We start from the raw sequence: 26,762 nt of genomic DNA, 5'->3' as shown, positions 1-26,762 counted from the left end.
TGTTGATTATGAAATGTCACTTTTTTTCTTCTTTCACGAATGTGGCGAAACGAGTGTTAACTTGCTAAATGTCATTACACTGCTTGTTTTCAGTTTCAGATTAATATTAGGTGGTAGCCATTTTTCAAAGTAAACAGTTTTCAAAGCAAAAGTTCAGTTGGAAAAAGCACTAATTCTTTACTGTAGCCTAGAATATTCTGTGCAAGGTGACAAATGGCAAGAGATTACAAATCATTCAACATTTTATAAAATTGAATAGCAGGATAATACTGAAAATTTTTTAAGTACCAAGCCACAGCTTTCAGTGGAAATAATTCTCTTACTGCCTTGGTTGTGCTATGCTTAGCATATGTATCTGTTATTCTCAGGGAATATATTTTCATGCAGCCAGTTTGCTTTATAGTCTGAAACACCTGTGACCACTCTGCAGTGCTCCTCCTGGATGGGAGTGGGTCTGACAAGGACTTGCCCCTTGTGAGCGAGACGGACGGTCACAGGCATGCGTGCTTGCCTTCTTCATGTGAGTGTGTGTCTCTGTGTGACATGCATGCATGCCTTCATGTGAGTGTGTGTCTCTGTGTGACATGGGTGTATGCCTTCTTTATGTGAGTGTGTGTCTGTGTGTGACATGGGTGTATGCCTTCTTCATGGGAGTGTGTGTCTGTGTGTGACATGGGTGTATGCCTTCTTCATGTGAGTGTGTGTCTCTGTGTGACATGCGTATATGCCTTCTTCATGTGAGTGTGTGTCTGTGTGTGACATGGGTATATGCCTTCTTCATGTGAGTGTGTGTCTCTGTGTGACATGGGTGTATGCCTTCTTTATGTGAGTGTGTGTCTCTGTGTGACATGGGTGTATGCCTTCTTCATGTGAGTGTGTGTCTGTGTGTGACATGGGTGTATGCCTTCTTCATGTGAGTGTGTGTCTCTGTGTGACATGCATATATGCCTTCTTCATGTGAGTGTGTGTCTGTGTGTGACATGGGTATATGCCTTCTTCATGTGAGTGTGTGTCTGTGTGTGACATGGGTGTATGCCTTCTTTATGTGAGTGTGTGTCTGTGTGTGACATGGGTATATGCCTTCTTCATGTGAGTGTGTGTCTCTGTGTGACATGCGTATATGCCTTCTCATGAGCATGTGTCTGTGTGTGACATGGGTGTATGCCTTCATGTGACCGTGTGCCTATGTGTGACATAGGTGTATGCCTTCTTCACGAGAGCATACGTCTGTCTTCCAGCATTCCAAAAAAGAAAAAAAGCAAAGATAACCTTTTAAGAGATCCAAAATGCTGTGAGAAATAGCTATTACAGTAACAGTAATGATTAATTATTGGCCTTATTCTTATTTATAGAATGATACAGTGTGCTCTGGTTAGTAGCACAGAGTTGAACTTGTTTGAGAGAAGCAGCTCTGTTCACCCCAGCCTTAACCTTTGTAAACCTGCCGGGTTGTGTTCAGTCCCACCAGCACTGCAGGGACTGTGGCTCAGACCCGGTTGCAGTGGTGTAAGCTCAGTGCTCCTGCTGCCTCTTGCTGCCGATGGGTGCCTGCCCCAGGAAGCAGGTATCACACATGCGTGGTTCCAGATGACCCTGAACGTGTGCTTTTGCATCCAAGCAGTTCGTCAGAGCACACACATCTTCTGAATTTGTGCTGGTCTTGCTGTGTAATAGAGTCAAGGTGGATAATGAAAGAAATGTTGTGGTACATGTAATGCATCAAATGTGGATTGTAGAGGGAAATCGCAGATACCGTTCTGCTCATCTTCGAAGAATATTAAGTGATCTGCCACAGTCCATGGCTTGGCAGCCTCGATGGCACAAAGCTTTGTCACTGTAGTTTCTTCCTCTGACACAGGAAGAGATCAAGTTGTGTTGCTGCTAAGAGAGCCGATTCTAAAGGGGATCGATAGCCACAAGCAGACCGCCACTCCGAACTTGCAGGTGGAGATCTCTGTCTAGCTGCAAGTTGACATTCAATTTGTTGTCATCATTTTGCTTCGGGTTAATTAGCAGATCAGATCGCGGGGCAGTCATGGGCATGTACCCTTCAGCTCAGTCTTTGAGAGAGAGCCTGCCGTGTGGAGCCCTGGCCTTGGCCATGGTTTTGCAGTTTCGTCAGAGCTGTGCTGGTCTCCTACCCTCCCTCTGCTGTTGGCTGTCCCCATCCACCCACAACTGGCCTGGGGTCCTGCTGCCTGCTCTAGCCCCCTGGCCATCGTCTTGCCCATGCATTCCCTGCAGTCTCTTGTGCTTTAATTCTCTGTCAATATTTGCAACCGGTGTACTGGAACTGACACGGGAAACAGGTGGTTTCGAAGGTATTTTTAGAATGATCTCATTAACTCTTGAAGAAAATCTTAAAAAAAACCTTGTGTTGAGTAGTGCCCAAAATAACTGCAGATATTTAATTAGTCATTTTACATTGTTCTTCTCTTCATTTCAAACTAATGTGGCAAGAAATAGAGTGAAGGGGAGGACGTTGCTTTCATGGGGAATCCTAGAACCAAATGTCTTCCCAACCTTGCAGAATTCACTTAGATAAGAAGGAACTGAGAGCCTTACTGATTCCATGTAAAATAAATTGGGTCATGTGACAAGAGAAGACATTGGCCAGTTGGTCCCAATAGTGTGAATGAACATTAAATTTAAATTGAACCAATACAAGTTAATACAAAAGAAAAGGAATTTAGAAGTTTCACAGTAATTGTCTCTGTGTTGCTGTCCAATTTATTTGTCAGAGAAGTGACACCAAATACCTTGGCACAGTTAGTGCAGTGTAAGTACTCTTGTATCAGAGTGCGTCTAAGATTCCTAATCTCCCTGGTAAAACAAGATTATACATAAGTGCTTGGAAGTGGAAGTTTTATTCCCAGTATTATGGAACAAGAAGAGAGAGAGATTTTAATATAATTACACCTTATCGCCTAAGGCCTCACGCTCAGCACCCCTGCCCCACCTGCACCTCAGTAGCTGTGACCGGGAGCCCAGACAGCTGTATTTGCCAGGAGACAGCAGCCATCTTTGCTGCGGCAGAGTGAAGTCCATGGAATCACGCAGTGGCTTTATGGAGTATGAGCCCTTTTCCGTCTTTCACTTGTAATTCTTTGACTTTCGCAACCTCATTGAGGATTGAGTGACATAGAGTCCTTTCTAGCACTTAACCCTGCTGGAGCTGCGTTTTACGTCCTGTTGCTGAATTTGATTGAACATGCTCTTTGCTTTCAGGCTTGATGCATTTTTATATTCTTTTGTGTCTTTCATAAACTTATGGTAGCTGAAACTGGCATCCTTTAGCAAAGACAAAACTATTTCTGGGAGAACTCTGAAATCATAACAGCTCAGTTTGCTTTTGCTGCAGCACTTGCACCACGTTTCCTACGCATGGAGGATCGTGATGGGTATTCTTGTGTTAAGCAGTTGTGGGAAGAGGAGCCTAGAACATCGCAGTGGTCATGGTATATCTCAGCACCTTACAGTTGAAGATTCTTGTGAAAATTGCATATTTCATGTAGCATGAGTTGTGTAAGTTACGATGGAACCTCAGGTTGCCCTGTGTTCTGGAATGAGGTATCAAATATTTAACAGCTGGTGTGGCATTGTCACTGCCCACGCAGAACAAATGTTGATCAGCCAGTTCCAGTTCATCTGAGCCGTCAGTCCTGGCTGAGCTGACCATGAGGGAAATGGGCTTAGATCGTAATACAGACCTGGGTTTGGGTTTTACAGAAAGTTGTAGAAACGCACATCTTGCTTTCCTGTTCTGCAGTTTAAGAATAAAGAAACTGAAATTTCTAGTTTTCTCTTTCCCTGGGACATGATTCATTGCTTTCCATGGGAGCGAGCTACCCTGTGGCTTTTTTGTACGTGATGCCTTCACAGTTCAACCCTCCCAGCAGCCCCCAAGCCCAATTCTACAGTGCAGACATTTATTAAATTATATTGTGTGTGCCCCCAAGCACAGCATGATTCATGCAGCCCCTTATGTAAAACCTAACCCAGTCCCAGCTGTCTGCTCTTAAAAATGCTTTATTTGTGGAAAAGATTCACCTGAGGCAGATGCGGCTGCTTCTAATTGGTCTGGGACAAGTGACAGTCCTCTTATAGCAGCTCAGGGTGGGGCACAGTGGGCCCACGTCCTGCAGGCGGAGGCCAGGGATGTCCCCAGAGGCGGGGGCGGTGGGCCCGCGTCCTGCAGGCGGAGGCCAGGGATGTCCCCAGACAATTTCCACGTGAGAGAAGGATGATTTCTAGATTTCCAAGAAATCTCTGCACATTGCTGCTCGGTGTTCAGCCGTCGGTCCCGTCGAATACTGGTCACCTGCTCGTGTGCCCGAAACATCATGGCAGCTAGCATGTAATCTCCTCTTGATAACTTGCTTCTTGCTGGGAAAAAAACCCATATCTGATGTGTATCACATTGATTAATGAACTGTTTTCACTAATGAAACCCCATTCCCAGCATTAAGGTGCTAGTCAGTAAAACATCCTTGTTGATGAATGGACCCCACGTCGTGGCCTCGTCTACCTATTGAGATTTCTTTTTTTTTTTCTTAAAGATTTATTCATTTTATTACAGCCAGATATACACAGAGGAGGAGAGACAGAGAGGAAGATCTTCTGTCCGATGATTCACTCCCCAAGTGAGCCGCAACGGGCCGATGCACGCCGATCCGAAGCCGGGAACCTGGAACCTCCTCCAGGTCTCCCACGCGGGTGCAGTGTCCCAATGCATTGGGCCGTCCTCAACTGCTTTCCCAGGCCACAAGCAGGGAGCTGGATGGGAAGTGGAGCTGCCGGGATTAGAACCGGTGCCCATATGGGATCCCGGGGCTTTCAAGGCGAGGACTTTAGCCGCTAGGCCATGCCGCCAGGCCGCCTATTGAGATTTCAATTCTGAGCTTCCAACAAGAATGCTTGCAGACCCGCCAATGGCTCAGTGACTAAGTACTCACCTTGCATGCATCGGGGTCCCTTATGAGTGGCAGTAAATGTCCCAGCTGCTCCACTTCCCATCCAGCTCCCTGCTTGTCGCCTGGGAAGGCAGAGGAGGGTGGGCCAAAGCCTTGGGACCCTGCACCTGTGTGGCAGACCCAGAGGAAGCTCCTGGATCATAGCTTCAGATCAGCTCAGCTCCAGCCATTGTGGCCACTTGCGGAATGAACCAGCAGATGAAAGATCTTCCTCTCTGTATGTCTTTCTGCAATAATGTAACTCTCCAACACCTTGCTCATCACTCCTGGAGTGTACAACTCCCCTGCTAGCGGCACCTGCCTCAGGAACCTACCACTTACACGGAATATGACAGTGTCTGCCGTGGCAGCTCTCCTCCCCACAGCTGTTGTCCTCGGTGTGGTCCCCTTCATCCACCGTGTGTCCTGACTTGGCTGAGTCAGACATGTGGGGCAGGGCATGCCTTTTGCTTGTCAGTGTTTGCAAGTGAGGACAGGAGCGATGGAGAAGTAGCCAGTAGAAAGGAGAGGTGATGCCTATTATAAATGCTGTAAAGCAATGTCAGGAGATTTCATTAAATGTATGAGAAATGTTTTGTCAATCTGCTTTCTGCTCATCCTAAAGCACAAAGGTGTATTTTTGCTCGATGTCCTGGAGGTGGCCTTCTTGCTGACAGATAGTGAGCCTGGGAGCCGGAGTGGGCGTGTCCTCATCCCTATCCCATTCTTAGGGAACTCCTAGCATCTTGTTACAGAGACTGCATCATGTTGGCACTATCTAATCTCTTTACACCATAGTTAGGTTAGGCCTTACAGTGGAGATTTAACTCCAGTGTCAGTGTCAAATGTTTCAGAAATGAACCACGCCCGACGCAGGGTGAGGGCATGACAGCTGAAAGCCCTTTTGGAATGTGGTTGATGGGTCGTGCCAACACATGGTCCTGTGGTGATTTAAAGGGTCAAGGTGGAGAGCGGGGTCTCTTTGCCAGTGTGGTTCCTGTTATGCCATTGTCCTAATACACTCTGAATTATGAAATTAAACCAGAAAACTAATGAAGTAGACATAGTTTAAAAACATCTCTCCTCAAGTTACAGAAGGAAGCTTGTAAAATTCTCTCGATTTAATCTAGCATTTAATTTTGCTCCTTTTGCTAAGTACTACAGTTTGTACCAAGGTTAAAGGAGAACTTCTGGAAACTTTCTGAAAAACTACCACCCAGTTGCTTTCTAGCTTAAATTTATATATTCCAACCACCTCTTCTGTTCAGTCATTGTTGGATTTATTGTTTCTTTTGCTTCAAAAACCATCCATCTTTTCCTCTGTTTTCTTATTTCAAGAGAATAGCAGAGAGACCCCACAGTAGCAGAGTGCATATTCAATTGGCCAGTTCAAGGAAATTATTAACTATAAAAATGCCAAGAAAAGTGTTAACACAGTTCCTGGCATTTGCTGGGGATGGCAGAGCAAAAACTGACTTGATCCATCCTGTGGGCCTGAATTTGGTTTCAGAGGTAAAAGGAAGAAGTCTGCTGAGAATGCATTTTGTCCGTAATCAGTTGTCAACCTGTGTAAGACTCTAGTGTTAGTGGGCACTAGCGTGAGTGAGGCTGAGCATCATCCCTCGTTAGGCTCCTCAGGCGCCTTTATAGTGTGCTGGGTGAATCGGGCATCGCCGACACGGGTGAGCTGCGCTCCGGAAAGCCCTCTGCAAAGCTTTGAACATAGTTCGTTGTTTATTAACGCCACTTGGCAAGGACTCCTTCATTTTCCTAAGAAATGATTCTACCATAACAATAAATAATGTTACAATCTGTTTCCATTTCTTCATTGACGGTGCTTCTATACATCTGTTGGAAAGTTTTACCAGGGAGTTTATTCCCTTGCAGTTGGGTCGCTGCTTTTTCTTAAGCTGGAAGTAACTGTGCGTCCTCAGCTGCCATTAGCTCGGTCAGTGTGCTCCAGGCTTATTGAAGCCTCAGGATTCATGTGGTGTGACTCTTCCGCCCAGCATCACATTAACTGTTTCAGAGCACTGTGCCATTAAAGTGTTGTGGCCATGCTTCTTGCTCTGTTTTTCTTGAACTATTGATTGGATTTGCAGTCAAGCTGAGATTGTGGTGTTAGCCTTGGAGCTCTCAGGTCTTTGCGCTGCCTGTCTTTGCTCTGCCATGTGCACGTTTGACCTTTGGACATGTTGCTTTAAATTTTTCTAAAGAATGTATATTAGGAAAGTAAAAGATTATGTACACCCTTAGGTTGTAATCAGCTCTTTAGAACTTAAATTTGACAGTTTTTCTAGGGCGCTCAGTAAGGCTGAGCAATATAGTGGTTGTGTTGAGTTTTCTAGGTGTTTTCTAAATAGCCATCATGGAACAACTATTATGATTTCTTTGCTTTTCAGTACTGTTCTAGCTCACGCTAGAAGCAAAGGAAACTTTTTCTTTACTACAAGTGTTTTAAGAATGGTAAGTCATGTCCTACATTGAATGGGAAAGGCAGCCAGTTCTGGTAGGTAAAATTATTTTCATGCTACCCATAGCTGTTCAATTTGTTTTTACAAAAAAAAATAGAATTGTTAAAATGATAATTCAGTAGTCCACTGTTTCAGATTCTATACTGTGTTGGATGTCCATTTCATAGTCAAGTATAAAGCATGTAATACTAATGTTTGATGTTTCTTATAGATATAGAAATAATCATTCCTTATAGAAAACAGAAACACTTCATTTAAGAACTGTGTCTGACTGTGCATCTTCTAACTGCCGGCTGCATCTGCCCGGCATTTCACCGTTGCTCATGTCTCAGTAACCAGTTGTCAACCTCTGTGTCCCTGTCCTCCGAGTAACATCCCCCACCCCCAATTTGTCATCCAAAAACCAGAACTTATTGATGATCCTTGGTGGCTTGTCTTTTTCCTTGTGATTTGAGTCTTAAGAATGTATTATAGGGCCTGATGCTTTAGCCTAGCAGCTAAAGTCCTTGCCTTACTCCCATGGGGATCCCATATGGGCACCAGTTCTAATCTCAGCAGCTCCACTTCCCATCCAGCTCCCTGCTTGTGGAGTGGGAAAGCAGTCGAGGATGGCCCAAAGTCTTGGGACCCTGCATCCACATGGGAGACCTGGAAGAGGTTCCTAGTGGCCACAAAGGTCAGAGCTGTGCCTGTCTGAAGCCAGGAGCCTGGAGCCTCCTCTGTGTCTCTCACGCAGGTGCAGGGTGCCAAGACTTTGGCCTGTCCTCGACTGCCTTCCCAGGCTACAGGCTGCTGGGATTAGAACTTGTGGGATCCTGGTGGGTGCAAAGCGAGGACCCTAGCTAGGCCACCGCTCCGGGCCTTTCTGTGTATACATTAAGTATTCATTAGTCACTTGATTTGCAAAATGTTCAGTTTACATCCAGCAGCCTATGGGAAAAGTTGTATTCCTGTATCTTCAGCAATGTTACCTGTTATTATTTTAATGTTTTTGCCAATATGATGGATGGATAATGGAAACATGTTACTGTAATTTGTATTATTTGACTGCTTAAGAGCTTGTTTTTTTGTCATGTGTTTATTATTTATATTTCTTTTAAAATACCATTTCAGCCTGGGGTGTTACAGGCTTTTCTTCTGGCTTTTTAGGGGCAGAGGAAGGAGACCTAAGATTTATTTTATAAATTGCTAATATGTTAAGCAATCAGCTCAAATGATTGCATGGTAAGATTTCTTTTCATCTTTTTGTTACTTTTTAAAATAAAACTTTGTTTCATGGAGGCTCTTCCTTGCCCTTGGTTCTCCATCTGCTGTGTTTGTGCTGTGGGTGTAAGTGCGGAGCTTTGGGAGACCTTTGCTCGCATCCCTGGCCGACCGGGTGACTGAGGACTGCGTGTGGGTGTGTTGCAGTTGGCTGTTTGTCAGTGCGCTTTCCAAGGCTGCGGACGCTTCCCTGACGTCTGCAGCTCCCACTGCAGCAGCACTGCTGCCCTCAGCTGCACAGGGTCGGGCTCTCTGCCCACCCCCACCCGTTACCGCAGCCTTGCCTTCATGTTTTGGATGGTATCTGTTAGATGTCTCTGTGATAATAGGAAAAAGCAATATGTTAAATCACTACTTAACTTTTTTTTTTAACATGCTGCAGGATATTGAAGACAAAATAAGTAGCAACACAACCACCTAAAATGTAGAAATGGGTTCACCGTCAACCGAGTAGCTGCATGGACACTCGGCTGATGTGTGCTGAGCCAGCCACTGCTTGATCGCTTAGGGAGAGTGTTCTTAGTGCGGAGTCTGGAGTCAGAGTGTAGAAGAGTTGGCTGATTTCCTTGGCAGACACCTGCATCCCATGTCCATGTGCTTCTGCTGCACCCGGCTCCCTGCTGATGCTCTGGGAAGGCACTCGAAGGTGGCCTAAGTCCTTGGCCCCTGACACCCACTATGATGAAGCCCTGGGTGGAATTCCTGGCCCCTGTCTTCGGCCTCATTTAGCCCCACCTCTTGGTGGCCATTTGAGGAATGAACCAGTTCATGAGTGAATCTTTAAAATTGGTGATATTAGTGCATGGCACAAAAATAAATGTGCTTTATTTCATGTAATTACAGCCATGCAGGTATTCAGCAGTGACTGAACAGAGAAAACAAATGAAATGGTTTTGTAACTCTGAACATCAGAGATAACTCAGTTAAACATGCAATTCCACATAACAAAATAGTGCAAGTTTTATGAATATAGTTATGAATCTTAAAAATCTTTCATAAATAACCATCTTTGTAATTTTTTAAGTTTCTAAAATATTTTGGTACTTGTTTCTAATTTATAGAGAATTGATCTTGTAGATTAGAAATGTGACTAAATAAGGCTTACTGAATTATCTTTATTTACTCTTTAAATTATTCAAGCCAACAGTTAGGGTGGTTTAGATCCTCCCCCTTCCCTTAGACTGTTGCTGCTTAAAGAGAACTAAACAAATGCAGGTCATTATATGCAAATTTCACTGAGTAATTTGAGACATCACAAACAAAGGGTTTATGTGAAAAATGTGAAATAGGCTTTTTTGTTGTGGACAAAGACGTTTTATAGCCATGTTAGCGTATGCCCAGAATAAAATCAAATTTTTGTTTTGTGAAATATTAATACTAGAAGTTATTCTTAGAGAAGTTTAGTATGACACTGTCACGTGTTGTATTGTGACATTTCCAGATACATTTGGACAGAGTAGGGCACAGCTGTGATAGTGGCAGTAAAATACAATGCAGCTTCATTTCTTTATATTAAATACAGCAGTCATCATCATATTCCTGTTTTCCCTGCTAGAGACCTGATTCGCCTAGACTGAGCTTTCTGTCTCACTCCTCGTCAGTGTTGACTTGACTCGTGCCTTGCTCATCTTGCGGCTTCCTCCTTTCTGTCTTAGGCCAAGCAGCTGGAAGAGAAAGACCGCGTGATCAAGAAGCAGGATGCATTCTCCAAAGAGCAGCTGGCTAGACTGGAGGAAAGGGTATGGCTGTTCTCTGCTCTTACCATTCCCAGTGCTCTCCTGTGCATTTATTTACAGAGAATAAATCACAACTCTGATTTTTCTTGTGAAGCTAGGCTGTGATGAAGCCAAGCAAAAGAGTTTATAGGTTCACGACTCCATTTCTGCTTTGGTCATGGTCGTGTGGGTTACTGATTCATGCATTCCGTTCCACTGCTCAAGTACTGCCCAAAGTTTTGTCTTTGTTACTAGTATGTCCAAACTACATTTCCTCCAGAACAGTTCATTTCTATCCTTAATTTCCCCCCAAAGATTGATATAACTTCTGACATTCTTAAAAATGATCAAGTTTTAATGGCTTTACAAGTATCGCCATTGTGAAAACTCAGCTGCTCTGCCTCTGTAAGAAATGAATGTCTCTACTTAAGCATCTGTCGCGTGTTGGAGGTTGGAGAAGATGGACTGGACACCTGTCCTCATGGCGTTTCCATTCCATTGAGCCTTGGTGTGCTAGGTTGTGATAATATGGTACAATAAGGTGGCGGGGACAAGACATTCCCAGGGTGGAGGGGTATGTGGTTGCGGGACAGTTGAAGGGCTCCTTGAGGAGTGGCCCTGGAGAGGCCTGGCCTGGTTGACCCACAAGTTCCTCAGAGCCCTGAAGCTAGTTGGCATGTTCGAAAGTGCCGTCTGACCGCAGCATTGAAGCAAGGGGAACTTGGTGAGAGATTATGGCACTAATTCCGAAAACAGTGGCTGCTCTGCAGGTAAGCAGTGTGGTGGATGGTTCAGACAGAGCCTCCAGAGCTCCCGATGGTGAAGGTGGGTGAAAGGCCCAGAGCGACTCCCGGTCTTCGCCTTGTCTCCAGACTGCTGATATCTGATACAGGATGCGGGTGGTGGAGGAAACCAGAGGTCTGAATCTGGATATAAATTTTGAACACTTGAGATGTGCAAGTAGAGATGTTGAATAGGCAGGCCTAGAGGAAAATGGTTAACAAAAAAGGTCAGCAGGGTTTGTTGTTGTTTTTTGATTTTGTTTTTCCCCCTGTAAAGGGCCAGGTATGGCCCATGCCTGAGCTACTAAACACTCCCTTTGGGATGAGAGCAGGCAGTTTTCATGTGTAAGTGCTGGACGGTGATTCCCTAATGTAAAGACAACAAACCCTGAACTTCTGCAGCATGTTGATATGTTGTGTTTTCTTTGTATGTCTGTCATCTCAGGGTACTCTGTTCCTGGGTCACCTTCATGGGTTAGACAACTACACACAGAGAAGACCCTGAAAGAGTATCGTATTTACTGTAGGACTGAACATACTAATAATTGTAAACTTATTGTGTATTATTCAGCGCCTCAAGTCTCCTGCCTTTCTCTGTAAGTCTCCTTTTGTTTGTTACTGTCATTTCTAAAATCACTAAGCCAATTGTTTTTTCCTGTTTGATTTTGTCCAGGAATGTAAGAGACATGTAAGTCTCAAATGAGGAGGCATTTTGTAGGCTTAGTGCAAAAGATTGTGAAGGGATTTTTTTCTTGTCGTCTGATGCCAGTGAGAAGCGCGATGTCTAGCCGTGTGTGGTGTCTGCACAGTTTGAAAGGTTAGGGTCCACAGTGTAAGATAGCACGATGCAGAATTGTCTGTCTTCCTATCTCGACTGGGTTGTCCCAGTTGGAAAGTAGATCTGTGCACACACCTCTCTCTCTTGGTTCAGTGAAAGGCAACAGTGAAGCTGTAAACCCCAGGTGGTCCATCCTTCGTGGGTAGAGGGGCATCGCTGGAGGGTTTAGTTCTGTCTTCTCATCCTGGATCATTGTAGGTTTGTCCTGGTCAGTCACAGATTCCCCAGGTAGGAATGTGGCTTTGCCATGCCAGTTAGTGATAGTGGCCAGTCAAGTAGGAATCAGAGGTGGTTAATAACTTAGAAGAATGGATAAGTATAATTTAAGAGGGTGCCAGTCTGGTCCTCCTTAGAACCAATATTCAAAAGCAACAACCCTTGACTGAGCATCAAGCCAGCTGAAGAGTTCTTCAAATTTAAACCTTTATTCCACAATTGATCATGTATCAGATAGCATCATCATAAATAGTAAAGTAAGCTGTTGTATTTTAGAATGACTGGAGGTGTCAAGTTTAGGTGTGTGACTTACTACTCAGCTACTTGGAGAGTGCTTGATTCCTGGATTTGGTGGAAGAGACCGGGAGAGCACACTTAGGAGACCTCAGGGACTTTAATCCCTGTTTGGGGGCTTGGTGGGAGAAGGCCAGAGCGGTGTTTAAGGCAGTTTTCTGTAAATACATCCAGGAATTCCTTTTTACTTCCTCCATTTTTTCTATGTATTCAGCATATAAATTTTAACCCTTTCTACTATTCTTTATGGTGCCACATTTTATTTATAGTAAATTGTGATGCATTTGGGCGTTTTTTCCTCTAACCTCTTTGAGGGCAGGGTCCATCCTGTTCCTTTCCTAAATGTACACGCAGTAGGGGTACAGCAGCTGCTCTCAGGCTAAGCCTCTACCATCAGTTCATATCTACACCAAGATGTCTCATATCTCTTTATTAGTCATTTAATTTACGCCCTATGAGGAAGTTCAGTTTAGTTGTGAATAATTTGATATTATTTATAACAGCATTTTGTTCACTAATGAGCATTCATGTTGTGTTAGGCACTTCCCATGAGTTAGCTCAGGGTCATTTGTGACCCCGTGAGTCTGTCCATTCTTTAGGTGAAAATGCCAAGCAAGATATCAGAACAGCCAAAACATTACACGTGTCAGTCTGCGCCAGGCGCAAGCCCTGAGCTTATGGCCACTGTTCAGTGTTAACATGAAGTGGGTACGCTGTGGGGAAGGCTAGGTCCTACTGATTGTAGCATTAATTCTGTGGGAAGTAAGTTATTCTGGCTTCTCATGCAACTTTTGAAGTCTTGATGTCATAATTCATGAGATCTTATAACCTGAAAATAATGAACATTCAGACATATGTAACTATCCCCTATTCTCCCCCTTCCCAAAAGCAGAATTTTTGTTTCCCGGGGACCCTTCACAAAAGGAGCTACCTAACACCTGCAGTACAATAACCCTAAGATTTATTTGAATACCTGGTTATACTTCTTTCCATTCGCAGTCATTCCAGCAGCTATTGAATTGTTTTTGAGTTGTTCATTCACTCACACTTTGATAACCTTTACTAAAGGATAGTCTTCTCATTCCATCTTCTAGAAAGAAAACCAGCTTTCATTTACCTTTAGTAAACTGTGGGCTGATTTCGTTAGGGTCTGAGTTTTGTGTGTGTAGTTACTTCAGGAGGAGGGAGGAAGGGCCTACCGGGCTCTCCCCAGATCACCCAGGGTGAAGGCCACTCTGTCTGCAGGCCGCACCAAGATCTGGTCTCTTTGATGCTTGGTCAGTGTTCCTTGTGAGAGTTGATTTGCTCTTGCCTTGTGTTGCTCAGCCATGAAGGGAGGCATGATCGCCCTGATGGCCCTGGAGCAGAGCTGAGGGTGCGCCCAGTGCTTGTTTGGGAGTACCGCTGCGTTCAGATCAGCCTAGGCTTACAGCAGGCATTGCCACCAGTGTGCGGAGTCCCCTGGCTTCCACACTGCAAGGAATCCCGCAGAATTCAAAGGAGGGCAATGCCCAGACTGAGGGAAGAAAGGGATGCGAGAGAACCGGTGAGGAGAGATTTGCTGATTAAGTTTGGAGGTCATGCTTACATCAAATGAGCAAATGTTAAGTCGCTCACTTCCGGTAAGTGTTGTATCTTCTATTGCATTATCAAATGTTGGCCTCATCTGCATGACTAATTGGCTTTTTTGTTTCTTTATCAATTAGTATTTTTGTTTTGGTGTTCTTTGTGCAAGGCTTGGGGAGAAAGACCACCAGCCACGATAACAAAGAGAAAATGACAACAGAACAGCTTATTGTCAGTCCAGTGTATTCTTAGGGAGAAATCATTATGAATTTTTATTATAGCTGGAGTCTTTTGTGATAAAATATTTCAGTAAATGAAAGCTTTTCAGGAGATGAATGCAGGATAGAATCACAAACCACTGAAGTCTGAGATGAATAAAATGCAAGCAATTCTTTTTGGAGGAAAAAGGAAATAACTTAATCAACTTAGTGTATCAAGTGAAATGCCGCTTTGATATTTTCTTGCTGAGGTGCTGTCTAAACAGCTGTCCCTTCTTTTAGGTCATGTAGGCAGCTCCCGCTGACCATTCTGTGTGAGGCAGCAAGTTTAGCACAGTAGTTGACAGCGTGCCTTGCTGGCGGACGTGCCCACGCGGGTTATACTTGTCACCCTCCAGAGTGGTGTCCTTTGAGCGTGTTGCAGTCAGGGCAGCTGCCCTGTGGTTTCCGTAGTTACGAGCGCTGCACACAGAGCTGAGGTGCCCTGGACCGCGGGTTGGGGTGCTGAAGGCAACAGGTGCGAGTGTCACTTGTAATTGTAATGTCATTGCAAGAGAGGCTTTTGTAAAGGGACTTGGAGCGTGTCCATCAAGTTACTCCCAATTTCTTATCATTAGCAGATAATGATAGTTCACATAAATGCATAGATGTTAATTGTTGGGTAGAAAAATTTATAAGGCCTACTCTCACTTTTGTTAATATAATTGGTATAGCAATGTATGATTTAGGTGGAAAGACTGACTCACTTTCAATTTGTTTTTTTTTTTTTAAGGCTTATTGTTTGAAAGTTGAGTTATAGAGAGGGAGACAAAAAGATCTTCCATCCTCTGGTTCATTTTCTATATGCTCTCAATAACCAGTGCAGGCCCAGGCCTAAGGCAGGAACTAGGAGCTTCTTCCAGGCCACCCATGTGGAAACAGCGGCCCTCTTCTGAGTGTCTCAGGCCATTAGTTGAGATCTGGATCATACGCGGTGCAGCTGGGATTCAAATTTGCGCCCTTATGGAGTGCTGGCTCCTCAGAGGGCAGTTTTACCCACTGTGCCACTAGGCTGTTCCCATTTTCTCCTCATATCCGCTTTCTTAAAGTCTGCTCAGATATTCCAGAAGTAACGAGCAAGAAGGGCTGTTCAACCCTTCTGCCCCATTTCATTGTCAATAAATCTTCCAAGGGAATTGGCTTTTCTGTTAACCTGTCTGAAATTTTGAATGGAAAATGTAGTTTAGATAACCTTGACTTGCTTTTTAATCTGGCTTTAAGGATGTGAGACTGACTCTTGGTGGCGGTGGTGGTGAGCTGTGAAGAGTGCATCCCATTAATATGATCTCCTTCGCTGGAGCCAGTTTTCTATGTCTAAGTTTAGAGGAAAGATTTGCAAATCATGGGGTCAGCACTTAATTTGGGGCTCTATTTGCCATGGAGGCTGTCAAGAAGTATTAACCTTAAGGTATGATGAGAACCTGAGTACAAAGCTGTGAGCTGATGGCACGCAGTGCACCAAGTATTAAATAGCATTATCCATCCTGCCTGCTACACTAAATAGGATTTCACTGTTATGATGTGTCAGGGCTTTCAGGAAAATCAGATTTACACAGCACTAAACCACCATTCTCTCTGCTGAGCAGCTTTCTTCTGGGATCTTGCTTTCGCATTAATCTGTTGGTAAGAAATACTTGTACCAATTGTGCATGAAAATTGTGATTTAATGATCTCTTCTTTTCTCCATTCAGAGCTTGGAATGGACCCCTGTGCTTTGCAGTGTAGCCCCGCGGCTGATGTATGTCCATCCTTAAGGCCTGGGCGGCCTCTCTGTGAGTGCTTGTAGGGATCCTAAAGGCCTGGTGGCCTCTCTGTGAGTGCTTGTAGGGATCCTAAATGCCGCAGTGCCTGCGGTGTGCCTGTGTGCTTCCTCTCCTCTGCACGCTGCCTTTACCTTCCGATAGACGACACAATGAAATCATTAGCTTCCCTCCCTCTGATGGCTTCTCAGAAATCCTATGTCATCTGAAAGATGGAGTGAGGAAGTGCTGTGAAGTCCACAAGAATTAATTCCACTGTTAATGAGTCTGTGTATTTTGAGGCTGGTGACAGGCTGTTTTGCTTGAACAGTGATGCATGGTCCCCTTTCTTCGTGATCTTTTCTTGCCATTGGGAAGATGCTACAGCCAGGAAATCGCTGTTTGAAGATGGGCTAAATCCTTGGCATTTCCTGCACATTCAGCTTCAAAATTAGTGACTGCTTTGCTTTCTGATGTCCTGTTTATTTATAAGTTTCAAGTATACTCCTTTTAGGCAGACCAACCCATGCTTATTTCCTTATTTTACTGACTATAAAATTAAAAGACATGAGTAATAAGTTTTTTTTGTTTTTTTTTTTAAAGATTTATTATTATTGGAAAGCCGGATGTACAGAGAGGAGGAGAGACAGAGAGGAAGATCTTCCATCCGATGTTTCACTCCCCAAGTGAGCCGCAACGGGCCGGTGCACACCGATCCGATGCCGGGAACCTGGAACCTCCTCCAGGTCTCCCACGCGGGTGCAGTGTCCCAAAGCTTTGGGCCGTCCTGGACTGCTTTCTCAGGCCACAAGCAGGGAGCTGGATGGGAAGTGGAGCTGCCGGGATTAGAACCGGCGCCCATATGGGATCCCGGGGCGCTCAAGGCAAGGACTTTAGCCACTAGGCCATGCTGCCGGGCCCAGTACTAAGTTTTTTAAGAGAAAATTGCAGGACTGGTGTTAGGAAAATGCCCCTCAGCCCTAGTTTATGGTCAGATCATGAGACAGATGCGCCTCTAGGAGACATTGTTTCAACATGGTACAAGAATGCACTTGGTCATTTCAACATTTGCAGATATTAGCTAGTAGCACTGTCAAATGAGAAGCACCTGCAGTTGAATGGGGCATGTGCAGCGGGTTTGAATGATCAAGAGCAGTGTGTCAAAACCCAATCCCAGTGCGCTCACCAAGACTTGAGCAGGGCTGTATGACAGACTTCTCAGTAGTCCCCATTCATTCAGAGGCACATGTGTTAGTCTTCTTTGGTGAGCTGCACACAGATGCCGTCATGACCTCAAACTGCACATGTAGCATCTTCCTTTTAGGAAACACTAATTAATTTATCCAAATGCATCATTGATATTTGTGCACCCTTCCAAATCTCTTTATGTCCATTTGTTCATCCTCCTTTTTCTTCTCTTCTCTTTTTTCTTCTCTTCCTTCCTTCCTCCCTCCCTCCTTTCCTCACTCCCTCCCTTACTTTCTCAAAGACTGAGCTGGGGTTGAGAAGCAGTAGTGCATGCCACTGTTGGGTTTGTGCCAGGCTGAGCATCCCAGGTGGGTGGTGGGTGCGTGAGTCATCGCATTCTGCTTCTCGGACACGGTAGCAGCAAGAGGCTGGTCAGAAGCACGGGGTGGCCATTCCTGCGTGTGCTGGACAGGTGTGCCAGGTACTGGCTCGACACCCTGATAGCCTTTGAGTTGCTGACATGTGTTCTGGATAGAGAAGTCATGGAATCATATAGTAGCTGAGCTGCCAGGCCCTGGGACCCTGCAGGCACCCTGGGTGAGCTCCATTTCACAGCCACTGCAGGAGGACCATGTCCTCTGTGCTCTGATTCTGTTGTCCCCAGATTTTGAGATCCCTGGAAACCAGCAGGAGTCTGAAGTTGATGCAAACGCATAAGGGCAGTTTATTCGTGCTGGTCTGGGCTCCCAGCTGTCCCCCAGCCCAGCAGGACTGGCGCTGGGCAGCCCCAAGGTTGGACAGCATAGGGTTTTTATATACTTCAGGCCAGTTCCACACATTACAGTCATGATTGGTCAGTTTAACTGTTAACTTATAAAAAGAGCAAGTTGTCAGGCTTCTATTGGTGGACTTTAAGCCAGCAACTTTTCAATAGTACAGACTGGTGGGCTGTGGGGTAGAGCAGATCGTGTCCAAGCAGCACACCACGGGCCTCCTTCCTGAGGAGTGCTCAGCCTACGAGGCCTGCCCATCTGTCACGTAGGCTGTGAGGCCTGCGAGCTCACACAGCCCCCGGTCAAGCAAACACCACAGTTAGCAAGGAGCGAAGGGCACATGGCTGGGATCCTGACTGTGGGGATCCTCGGTTCCTCTTCAAAATGCTTAGTCCAAGGGGCTTTGGGGGAACTATGCCACGTGTCTATGTATTTGAAGATATTCCTGATCTAAGCTTGGCTTGCCCAGCATTTGCCTCCCAAAAATTAGAAGTGATGGGAGTATGGTGTTTCAGGATTCAGTGTCCGGCCGTGAGCCCAAAAGGAAGACATGCCCCTTCCTCTACCCTCTACCCCTCCCCCCATTTTTTTCCTTTTTTCTTTATTGAGAGAATCAGGCCTCAGGGATCAGCAGAGTGCCACCAAGCACCTAGGGCCTCAAGAGGGATTTTCTGTCCTTTTCTGAAAGAAAGACAGGAATCAGATTAGATAAATATTTTATTATCTCTGTCCAGTTTTCAAAATCTTCCCCCAAGCCTTCCCAAGACGCAAGCCTGAGACACAGCATTGTGGGCCTGGCCTGGCCCCACAAACCGTAGGCTTGGCTGTGTTTGAGCAGCTGTAAGCTTGGCTTGCCTGGCTTGGAACGCACTCTTTGCCGCTGCACGGCAGCCTGGGGGTGAAGGCCAGCCCTCACTGGCTCTGTGGTTCCGTTCTTTCTGCAGAAGCTGAGGACCGGAGTTTAAGGCTGGGAGCAGGGTTCCAGCACTGCTGGTGGGCACTGCTGGTGGGCACTGTTGGTGTACGCTCTGAGACTGGAATCCTGGCTTGCTCCGTGCTGGACCCAAGCTCACAGACCCATGTGTCATAAACACGTGTCAGGATGGGCTGCTTGCTGTTTAGCAGAATGTCCTGCAGGCTGTCCGGCTGGCACCTTGCCTCGAGTTCTCCCCCAGCCTTTGATGGCAGTGGGTGATCTGGGCACCAGGAGTTTTGGCTTTCAGTTTAGGATGCAGTTACATTTCCCTGGCCCTTCTGTCTCCTCCTTTTAAGGTGTTCTGCAGGTAATGATGGAATATTTTTCATTAGAGCACTAGTCAGGTAGTAGATTCTCACCGAGCTTCCTTTAGCAGCTTTAGTAGTTGGCCGCTCTTAGCTAAATAGCAATAGGCTGACTTAATAGTCAGATTCAGAGAGAAATTACAGAGCATGTTTGGTATGCCTGTAGGGCCATGGGCCTGAGACTCAGGGAGCTCTTACAGTTTGTGGGTTGTGTTGTATTCTTCAGAGTGCAGCAGAAAGAAGCACATCATACAAACACTGTGAGGAGCTGGTGTTGTGGCATTTCAGTTCAAGCCATTGCCTGTAATGCCAATATTCCATACAGGTGCTGCTCAAACCCTGGCTGCTCCACTTCTGGAAAGCAGCAGAAGAGTGCTTGGGCCCCTGCACCCGTTTGGGAGGCCCAGGAGAAGCTCAGCCTGGCAGAGCCCTGGCTATTGTGACCGTCTGGAAAGTGAACCAGTGGATGGAAAATTCTCTGTCTCTGTATGTCTGCTTCTCTGAGTTTCGAATCAATCTTTTTTTGAAAAGTGTGGAATAAGCAAATCAATAAATAGCCACAGGACGGCCTTGTGGCATATCAGGAAAGGATGCTGTTCGCAGTGCTAGCATGGAATACGGGCACCACTTGGAGAGCCCGCTGCTCCCTTCTGGTTCAGCTTCCTGCCGATGCACCTGGGAAAACAGAAGGTCGCCCATGTGCTTGGTCTCCATGTGGGAGACCGAGAGGACCCTGACGTCAGTCTGCTCAGGCCCTTTGGGGGGTCATCGGTGGATGGAGGACTTCTTCCACTGTGTTGCCCGCCACCCCTGCACCACAGCTCTTTCGGACTGGTGAGTCATAAGGGAAGTCAGCTCTGTCCGGTTTGTGAGGCTGAGGTGCAGTGTGAAGAGCAGACCTTGGATGCAGTGCTGAAGCCCAGGAGCCGCAGCAGCCCCTCCTGCCTCACCTGCTGCTGGAACTGTGAGCCACGGGACCCCAGGATATGCATGTCCACAAGCCAGACTGCAGTTGCACAAGTGCACGTGTACTGTCACTTTCTTTCTCAAGACCTAATTTATCCTTGTTTAAATGCGTTGGTTTCAGACCGAAGATGATTCTGCTATCCTGGAACCGTTTGGACCTCAGCTGGCCTAGGTTAAGGCACTAAATCCCCTTTGGTTGTTAATAGTCTCAGTCGTGGCTGCATTGGTGCAGATCCTGTCCTGGGCACCGCCTTTGTTCTCCTGGGCAATCCTCCAGCCGGCCTTCTCTTCGCACAGTCCTCTGCCCTGTGTCTGGGGTGCCCACTCAGTAGGTGAGTTTTCTTTTATGATACTTACTTAGTTGATCAGGGCATGAAGGATCGAAGGTTACGGGAAAGTGGATGAGGCTATTGCTTCCAAATTTTCTTTTTCTTCTGCTGTGTCTGGAGGGGATGGGGGAGATGAGGGGAGAAGCCATACCCAGCCAACCAGCCGCCCAGTCGCCGAGGCGATGTTCGCACCGATGAGCTCTGATGCTGTGCGTGGTAGGCACGGCGATGAACGCAGTCACCAGTCAGGACAGTGTATTCACACTGGCTCATGCCGTCTCTGTTGCCTGTATCTAGGACTTAATCATAAGGTGGCTTCTCTGTGACTGTGGGAATGGGAGTGTGGAGAGGGCAAGGCAGTGGAGAGACAACATCTGGCTCATCACCTGGAGTAGACAAATCCATATGTTGAGAAAAAGTTTCTTAATTTTATCCCTAAGGTGAAATTGTAAGAACTACAATGAGTGCTTCTGCAATTCCAACAAAATAACACATAATGATTTCAGCTGTCTGTTCTCATGGCATGGATGCTCTAAATTGTCGAAATTTGGCAGACATCCCCCAGGCTATTTGTTAAAATTCAATAGTATATAATTAAAGACAGAGCTTGCCATTTCACCACTGAGTACATTAAAAATTGCATTATGTGCCATTTGGATTTGACCCTGACTCATTTCCCAAAGGAATAATGTCAGCAAGGAACAAAAAGGTTAGGGTTTCAGTCTAAATAAAGGTTCAATTATATAAAGCAACTACATTTATAAAAATATGAGTTTTATGCTAGGTGTGAAGAGTGAGTATGCAGATCTTTTCTGAATGAAGTAGCATTTTAGAAGTGGCCAAATGGAGGCAGCAATTGTGAAATTCGGGCTTCCATGCCTTGCCAGACAACAAAATGAGAGAAGTAATGGCACTGTGGTATAATGAATGGGTAAAGCTGCCACCTGTCGCGTCAGCTTCCCATATGGGCACCAGTTTGAGTCCCCGCTGCTCCACTTCTGTTCCAGCTCCCTGGTAGCAAGCCTGCCGTGGAAGACGGCCCAAGCCTGTGGGCTGCTGTGAACCAGTGATTGGGAGACTTCTCTCTGTCTTCTCTTTCTGTCTGTTACTCTTCCTTTCCTATAAATAAATCTTAAAAAAAAAAAAAAAACCTATCCTGAATATTGGCTTGCCCAAATATGGATACAGCAACTTGCATAATGTGTTAATGAAATGAAATATGTTCTTCCTGGAACTTTAACATTCACCCAATAGAGAAGTATGCTTTTCCTTTAGAAAAAAAAATATTTATTTTATTAATTGAGAGAGTTATACAGATAGAGAAGTGGAGGGATCTTCTCCCACTGGTTGATCCCACTTGGCTCTCTGCTGCTGTGATGCCCAGGGCTGGGCCTGGCTGCAGCCAGCAGCTGGGAGCTTCTCGAGGCTTCCCCAGTGCCTGGCTTTCCTGAGTGCGTTAGCAGGGAGCTGAAGCAGAAGGGGAGCAGGACTGGCCCCCGACAGGGTGCTGGCTGCCGGGGGAGGGGCCAGCTGTCTCGCTGCCGCACAGCTCTGGTCCCAGAAGCATGTTCTAAAAACAAGGACGCAGGAACTTGCAGGCTTGAACTGGGCTTTATGTCGCTGGCAGGAGTGTGGTGGCTGTGCTGTTTGTCTGTCTTTGTTATTCTCACTATCCCATCGCACAGTTCTGGGCAAGTGACCCAGTATCTCCTGTGAAGGTACTTAGGGCTGATTTGCATGGGGGTGACCTCCTCAGTAATGCAGAGAGGATTTAAAGTGATAATTTGTTGACTATCATTTCATAGGTTTTGTGAAAATCAGATAAGATTTCACCAGCTCTGTTGATGTCTTGGACATATATGTTTGCCATATTAAAGTTGACTGTTGGACTGAATGAATTGGATTTTCAATTATCTAAAATTTACTTTCAGTTATCTGAAACTTATCTGATTTGTTCTTTTTTTTTTATCCATTTTATTGTATTGTTGTTGACAATCTTTACATAGTTAACTATAGTTGAAGGAAAAACAAGAAAAAGAAAAAAAAAGGTTCAGGGGGATAGGGAGGTGGGCAATGCTATTATGTCCATATTGTTTCCATCATGTATCTGAGGTAAAGGGGGATATTGAGGGAGAAGCCCCACCTGGTTTCCCGCCCACCCCAAGTCCCGGATGTGGGGCATGCTCTGAGATATGTGCTCAAGTGGAGTTAATAGTTCTCCAGTTATGAGTCACTGCCAGTTTCGCTCGATGAGGTGGTCCACTGATTGATATGGTCCATCATGAAGTCCCCATTTGTCCCATATTTCGCTGCCAACATGTAGCTGGGATGAATGATTGTCCTATTCTGTCTTCTGTCTTTTCTTGGTTAGAATTCTGAGTCCAGCAGTTCAAGTGGGGAGATCTCCAAAGATACTTTGAGGTATTCCCAGATTAGTTTCTTGTGTGTTCTAGCAAGCACAGGGCCCGGCACAGTCCATCACCCTGATCAGCTGGTGGTTGCAATTGCTGGGTTGGTTCTGTTTTCAGTCCCGAGTTGCACTGGAACCAATGGGTGTTGCAGTCCAGTCTGGTTCGGCCCTTACATCAACCAGTGGGAGCTGCAGCCTAGTTGGGGCGACCCACAATAACCCCCACCAGACCGCCCCCTATCCTGGTTTGCCAGTATGTGTAGCAGAAGACCAATCTGTCCCCCATCCCATTTGGCTCTGGTACTTGTCAATGGGTATTAAAGCTTAGTTTTATCTAACCAACTCAACCATCCAGCCCTCACAGATATTGTTGAGTACCTCTCTATCTAGCCATCCCAGCCCCCGTCCTAGTTTTCATGCCCTCCCACGGGAATAGTGACCCAAGAAGGGGGAACCCACTTTTTCCCTCCCAGGTCTCTCTGTCCCGGTTTATGCACTCTTTAGGTGGTCCTGTGATTTGACTCGACAGAATTAGTCCCCAGTGCCAGCTTCTGCCAGCTGAAGCTGTGGCCCTGATCTAGTCCACATGCAGCGCACAGGTGTTGTAGCCTTGCTTAGTCGTGTCTGTCTCTATCCCAGCCCACGCTCTCCAGTGGGAGTGGCTGTCCAGCGAGGGGACCAGCCCCTTAACCCCCCGCCAGCTTTGCCCCTCCCTTCCTGGATCTCACGTGTGCTGGATGGGTGCTGCATTCATATCCAGTACAGGCAACCACGCCCTGGCGTTCCATAATGTGTACTGGTTTTGTCGCAACCGAACCCGGCCCATTCCACACTCTGTTCTGGTGATCGGATTTGCCAGAGGATGACATGAACTGATTCAGCCTGGTCTGCTCCTGACCCATGCCGAATGCATGCCAGTGGGAAACTTTCCATGGCCTATTCTGGGCTGTTTCCAATCATGCTTCTCGCGCTTACCTGCAGGGACTGTGTCCTGCCAGAGGAGTTGCCCAGGCTCCTCCATCAGAACCCCTCCCAATGCCAGATTTTGCGCTTGCCAGGGGGTTCTTGAGCCAACCCTACTCAGTTCACCTCCTGTCCTAGCAGGAACAGTGGCTTTTCCTGGCTGGCTTTCACCCCATTCTGACTCTTGTTGTTGGATGTTTCAGCCCAGCCATGGCTCGTCCATACCCACATACAGCTCACACATGGCTCAGAAGGGGATTGAGACCCAGCCTAGTCAGTCCCACATCTACCCTGTTTCTCCATAACACCAGATGGTGCTGGGATCTGAACCGGCCTGGTGCATCCAATCCCAGCCCACACTAGTGCCTCGGGTGACTGCAACTGTTTTCTAGATAGAACGCAGCCCCCAGTCCAGCACATACACCCCTTGGTGGGAACCTCATCCCAGCTGTGGCCTCCCAGATTGGGACCGTTCCTAGCCGTAAATCACACACCTGCACGTGGTTGCTCCAAGGACCATTAGGTGCCAGCCTGCTAGACAAGCCGGAGCTTATCTTTTACTTGATAGGTGTTCAAAGCTCAGCATTATTAAGGGATTGGAAGTTCTTCAAAGGAAGAGTTGCTGGTATTGGGAATCTTTAGGATTGACTCAGATCCCAGAAACAGTGGGGTCACTCTAGAGCTACCTCAGCAGCTATTCAGACGTCCAATACCCCAGAGCTCCCCGGCCGGGCGGCCAGCAGGCTCAGCCTGGCGACAAATGGCGCACTGGCCGCCCGGGCCCAGCCCGCCATGAGCCATGGGCACATGGCGGACTGAGTTCGGGATCCGAGCTAGACGTCCTCTCCCGCAGCCCTCGGCTCGCCTCTGGCAGCCGGAGGTGTAATCCTGCAGGCCCGAGGTTGCGCCCCTCCCCAATCCCGTTCACCACCCAATGAGGGTGGCGGGTGGGCCCCGGACATGCCCAGTCACGGAGGCCTCCCCCCTCGGCGTACTCACCCCAGAAGGAAGCAGGCCCCGCACCCAGGCATGTCCGGGCCCAGCCCGCCATGAGCCATGGGCACATGGCGGACTGGGTTCGGGATTCGAGCTAGACGTCCTCTCCCGCAGCCCTCGGCTCGCCTCTGGCAGCCGGAGGTGTAATCCTGCAGGCCCGAGGTTGCGCCCCTCCCCAATCCCGTTCACCACCCAATGAGGGTGGCGGGTGGGCCCCGGACATGCCCAGTCACGGAGGCCTCCCCCCTCGGCGTACTCACCCCAGAAGGAAGCAGGCCCCGCACCCAGGCATGTCCGGGCCCAGCCCGCCATGAGCCATGGGCACATGGCGGACTGGGTTCGGGATCCGAGCTAGACGTCCTCTCCCGCAGCCCTCGGCTCGCCTCTGGCAGCCGGAGGTGTAATCCTGCAGGCCCGAGGTTGCGCCCCTCCCCAATCCCGTTCACCACCCAATGAGGGTGGCGGGTGGGCCCCGGACATGCCCAGTCACGGAGGCCTCCCCCCTCAGCGTACTCACCCCAGAAGGAAGCAGGCCCCGCACCCAGGCATGTCCGGGCCCAGCCCGCCATGAGCCATGGGCACATGGCGGACTGGGTTCGGGATCCGAGCTAGACGTCCTCTCCCGCAGCCCTCTATCTGATTTGTTCTAACCGAGGAAAAGAACACCAGTGCTTGTAAAGCAGTCATTCCTAGAACTTGTCTTTGGCCATTTCATAATCATGTGATAGTTAAGAATAATCCGTGTGTGTGTGTGCGTGCATGTGTGTGTGTGTATGTGGTGTTGTGGCTTAAGCAGTGAAGCCCCTGCCTACAGTGCCAGCATCCCTGTGGACACTGGTTGGAGTCCCTGTGGATCCTCTTCTGATGCAGGGAAGGGTGGTCTAAGGCCTTGGGGCCCTGCACTTACAGAGGACCCAGAAGCCTCGGCCTGGGGAGTGAACCAGCAGATGGCAGTGCACTCTCACTCGCTCATGCTCTCTCTCTAACTGTAAGTAAAATAAACCTTTAAAAAGATTAAAAAAAAAAAAAATCCCAGATCTTAGACTCTTAGGAAGTTGGCTTTCTTTGATTCTGAAACACATCCAAGACTGAGCCCCGGCCTCCCTGGAGAGTCTCAAGGGGCATGTGAATGTGCCCGAGGGGTTACCGATTGGGCCTCACGAGCTCCTGCTGTCAGCTCTCTTTGCTAGGAAAGATTGTGTGACCTGTTTGGCACTTAGATTCCTTATCTGTAATATAGCCCTTGTAACAAACTGTGTGTGTGTAATTAAAATAAGATTCTAAATCATTTGTGGATTTATGGTTTATTAAATTAGGAAAGGTACCAGCTAATAGTGACGTCTAGGAAGTTGATAATTACACAGCTGTTTGAGGTTTCCTGTTGAGAAAAAAGAATGGACAAATAGGCTTGTTGAATTCTACTTGAAATATCTTTCCATTGTTTCGTTACGTTGACATGTTGTATTGGATTTTGCCAAAAGGGAGAGCATCATTAGTTCACTGTAAAACTATCTTTGTAATGCAGAAATAATAATTTCCAGCCAGCTGCGCTTAAGCCTGTCCAGTCTTTCAGATGGTTTGTGTTTCTGTAATGTGCGTCATTTTATTGACAAATGGCATTTCAATTGTGTGGATTTCCCTTCCAGTCCGGGAGCCTGTGTTGGGGTCAGAGTAGTAATTGGGACAGCAAGGGACACTCACTAAGGCCTCTCTTTGGAACAGAGGCTGCCTCCTAGACTAGGTGCACTTACTTGAGGGAA

The 26,762-nt window shown here is 46.9% G+C and overlaps 1 protein-coding gene across 1 annotated transcript in view; it reads left to right on the top strand.

The window, feature by feature from the left end:
- Positions 1 to 26,762, top strand: part of LOC105942496 (MICOS complex subunit Mic19) — a 195,211-nt gene that overhangs the window by 97,229 nt on the left and 71,220 nt on the right. Inside the window, 1 exon segment of the mRNA XM_058670556.1 lies at positions 10,345 to 10,428. Coding sequence (XP_058526539.1) covers positions 10,345 to 10,428 — 84 coding nt within the window.

The sequence above is a fragment of the Ochotona princeps genome, chromosome 12 (assembly GCF_030435755.1).
Source record: "Ochotona princeps isolate mOchPri1 chromosome 12, mOchPri1.hap1, whole genome shotgun sequence".
Taxonomy (NCBI): Eukaryota; Metazoa; Chordata; class Mammalia; order Lagomorpha; family Ochotonidae; genus Ochotona; species Ochotona princeps.
The sequence above is the reverse complement of the archived record's forward strand: the minus strand, read 5'-3'. Positions and strand labels throughout refer to the sequence as shown.